The 2,685-nt window shown below is 40.0% G+C and overlaps 1 protein-coding gene across 1 annotated transcript; it reads right to left on the reverse strand.

Annotated features, from left to right (window-relative positions):
• Window positions 1-479: 479 nt before the first annotated feature.
• LOC111891113 (uncharacterized) lies at window positions 480-1,541 on the reverse strand. The gene has a single exon (XM_023887198.1). It carries the CDS (start codon window positions 1,539-1,541, stop codon window positions 480-482), a length of 1,062 nt encoding a protein of 353 aa, XP_023742966.1.
• Between the last annotated feature and the right edge of the window lie 1,144 nt (window positions 1,542-2,685).

The raw sequence follows: 2,685 nt of genomic DNA on the forward strand, positions 1-2,685 counted from the left end.
CTTACACCTTCTTTGACTTTTGGTAATCCATGCATATCTAGATCGTCCCATCCTTTTCGAGTAGGTTATGCAACTATTAAATAAATCCTTTCATCCTTATTGGTGCTAACCAATAGGACTTTCAAGAAATCCCTTACCAATGATATATTTGTCATATCATGTTTTCCTATTTCGTACCCATGCCCGAATAGCTTTCTTACTATGTTAACTTGGTTTTTAACAACCAATCTATTCCTACCACGATAATCAAACAACATAGTGTTACGAGTGCTAGTATTAATGGTGCTAAAAGAACTGTTTATCTAAATCAAACAATCATCAAATTCCGTTCTTACGATTACACAATGATCATCATCGGTCTTTTTTTCTAAAGCTTTTGCACCCATAATTAGGAACTTACAAAAAGTAATGAAAAAAAATGTTTGCATCCACATTCAATAACACCCATAATATAGAGTTTACTAAGAAAGCACACGCCACTATATCGGGGTATCATGAGCTTCCTGAGCTATCATATGGAAAACTCTTCCGTTTGTCCTTGTCGTTTCTGCCTTTTCATCTCCCGACCGATTCTCTTTCTCTGTCATCATGCGTTGATTATTGTTACCCTTATTTTGAGGACAGTTTGACCTGATGTAATCTGGGGACCCGCACCCATAACATACTTTCCCCACTTTACAATCAGAAGCGATATGTCCTATTTTTCCACATTTGTAGCAAGTTCTTTGATTCATATTACACTCCCCTTTATGGAATCGTTTGCATATAGTACATTGCGCTATCCCAGACTGTTGCTCATAGTTACAGTCTGAACTAGAAGTCTTGCCTTTCTTTGAGTCTGTATTTGAACTTTCCAACTTCCTTTTCCCTGAATCCTTATTCTTACCCTGGCGATTCTTTTCCCGCTCTCGGCCTTCCGCGGCGTCTACAGCAGACTGGAAAGTACTTGGTTTCTGAATTTGCACAAATTCATGGATAGCTGTTCTCAATCCCCAAATATAGCGTTCCACCCTTCTTTCTTCTGTAGATACGTAAAATTCGGCAAACCTAGCTTTCTCCGTGAACTTAGTGGTGTACTTCCTCACAGTCATGTTCCCTTGTTCCAGTTTCAAGAATTCTTCCTCGAACTGTTTTACCGTTGTTCGAGGGCAAAACGTTTCTTTAAAGATTCTTAAAAACTCATCCCATGACATGTTCTTGGCCGGCTCACGCCCCCTAACTTCCTTCACCATGCCCCACCAATGTATTGCCTCCCCTTTTAACATTGTCGCAGCATAAATCACCCTGTCCTCATCCGCACACTTGCTAGAATCAAATGTGCCCTCAATCTCCATAATCCATGTTGATGACAAAACAGGATCAATTTCTCCGTTAAATATGGGTGGCTTACAATTCATGAACGTCTTGTAACTACAACCCCTTCGTTCATGGTTGTCAATGTGCCTTGATGGTTGTCCAATACTTGGTTCACGATTTATATTTTGTGTGCTGTATTCGTAGTCTTCTTCACCTCCACCCAAGTTACCTTCATACTCACCCATTATTGCTTCTCGTGCCTGAGCAACTACATCTGGCAAGGTAGCGTGTATCGCCCGAGCAATCTCATCAACCAATTCTTCTCTAGTGATCGTGTTTGCTGCACGACCCCTTCCGCGACCTCGACCTCGAACGCGGTGGGATCCAGAGCTGCCATGGGCTGATTGTATAGGTATTGGTGCTCTAACCGCTCCTCAGCCTCTTCCTCTACCCCTACCTCTTCCTTGGTCCCGTCCACGATTAACGTTTAGGATTAGTGGGGTTTCTGGTACATCTCCTGGTGCTCTAACATAAGCTCCAATTGGGATACGTTCTTCCTCCGGGGTGACCCTAGAAAACCTTCCAGATCTTCTTGGAGACATGATACCTACAAGTGAGATGTGGTCTAATTTAGTCGTTTGATTACCTCTTATTCCTTCCGTCTAAGCTTAAGTGTTTATGCAAACACCTAATCTGCTTAAACAACGCTCTGATACCAACTTGTAACACCCCAATTTTCATATATAGATTATATAACAAATAATCGTTCCAACATCTCCCAAGATCAATTAAGCACTTACTTAAAGACTAAACTACAACGGAAACAAAATAAAATTAAACAAAGTCTTCAACTAAACAACGTCGGGTGTTACGTCTTTGTGGAATTCCTCTGTCGACTTCTGGATCAATCCTTCTCCTTGAACTTTTTCCTGCCACTTGCTAAATAGTTTCCTGGTTGCGCACATTTAAAGTATCTAAATGGGTAAGCCTAGGGCCTAGTGAGTTCGTGTTGCACATACATGTTCATCACTTAAAAAAATATAGTTTTATCATATAGTTTCAAGAAATCATATAACAAACATATCACCCGATGACATAATTTAGGGGAACGATTAATTATCCAAAGAAAGAACCAAACTTCTCCATGAGACAACTAATCATCCATTGTACTCAAGTATTTTAAATATCCAAGGAATGAGTATGATTCTTAATTCTCATCCCCGCCGATCACACACATCCGTCATGCTCACGACGATTAAACACCTACCCGTTCCCACTAAACACGTCATCCAAAAAAACACACACAACAAATAACAAATCCAAAATAACATTTGCACCCAACCATACTTATCCTTGAACAAATGATTATATTATAATAATATAATCTGA

The sequence above is a fragment of the Lactuca sativa genome, chromosome 3 (assembly GCF_002870075.4).
Source record: "Lactuca sativa cultivar Salinas chromosome 3, Lsat_Salinas_v11, whole genome shotgun sequence".
Classification (NCBI taxonomy): Eukaryota; Viridiplantae; Streptophyta; class Magnoliopsida; order Asterales; family Asteraceae; genus Lactuca; species Lactuca sativa.

Excerpts from the sequence above, each read along its gene's own strand:
- LOC111891113 (XM_023887198.1), bottom strand. The coding sequence starts at position 1,541 with ATGGGTGAGTATGAAGGTAACTTGGGTGGAGGTGAAGAAGACTACGAA.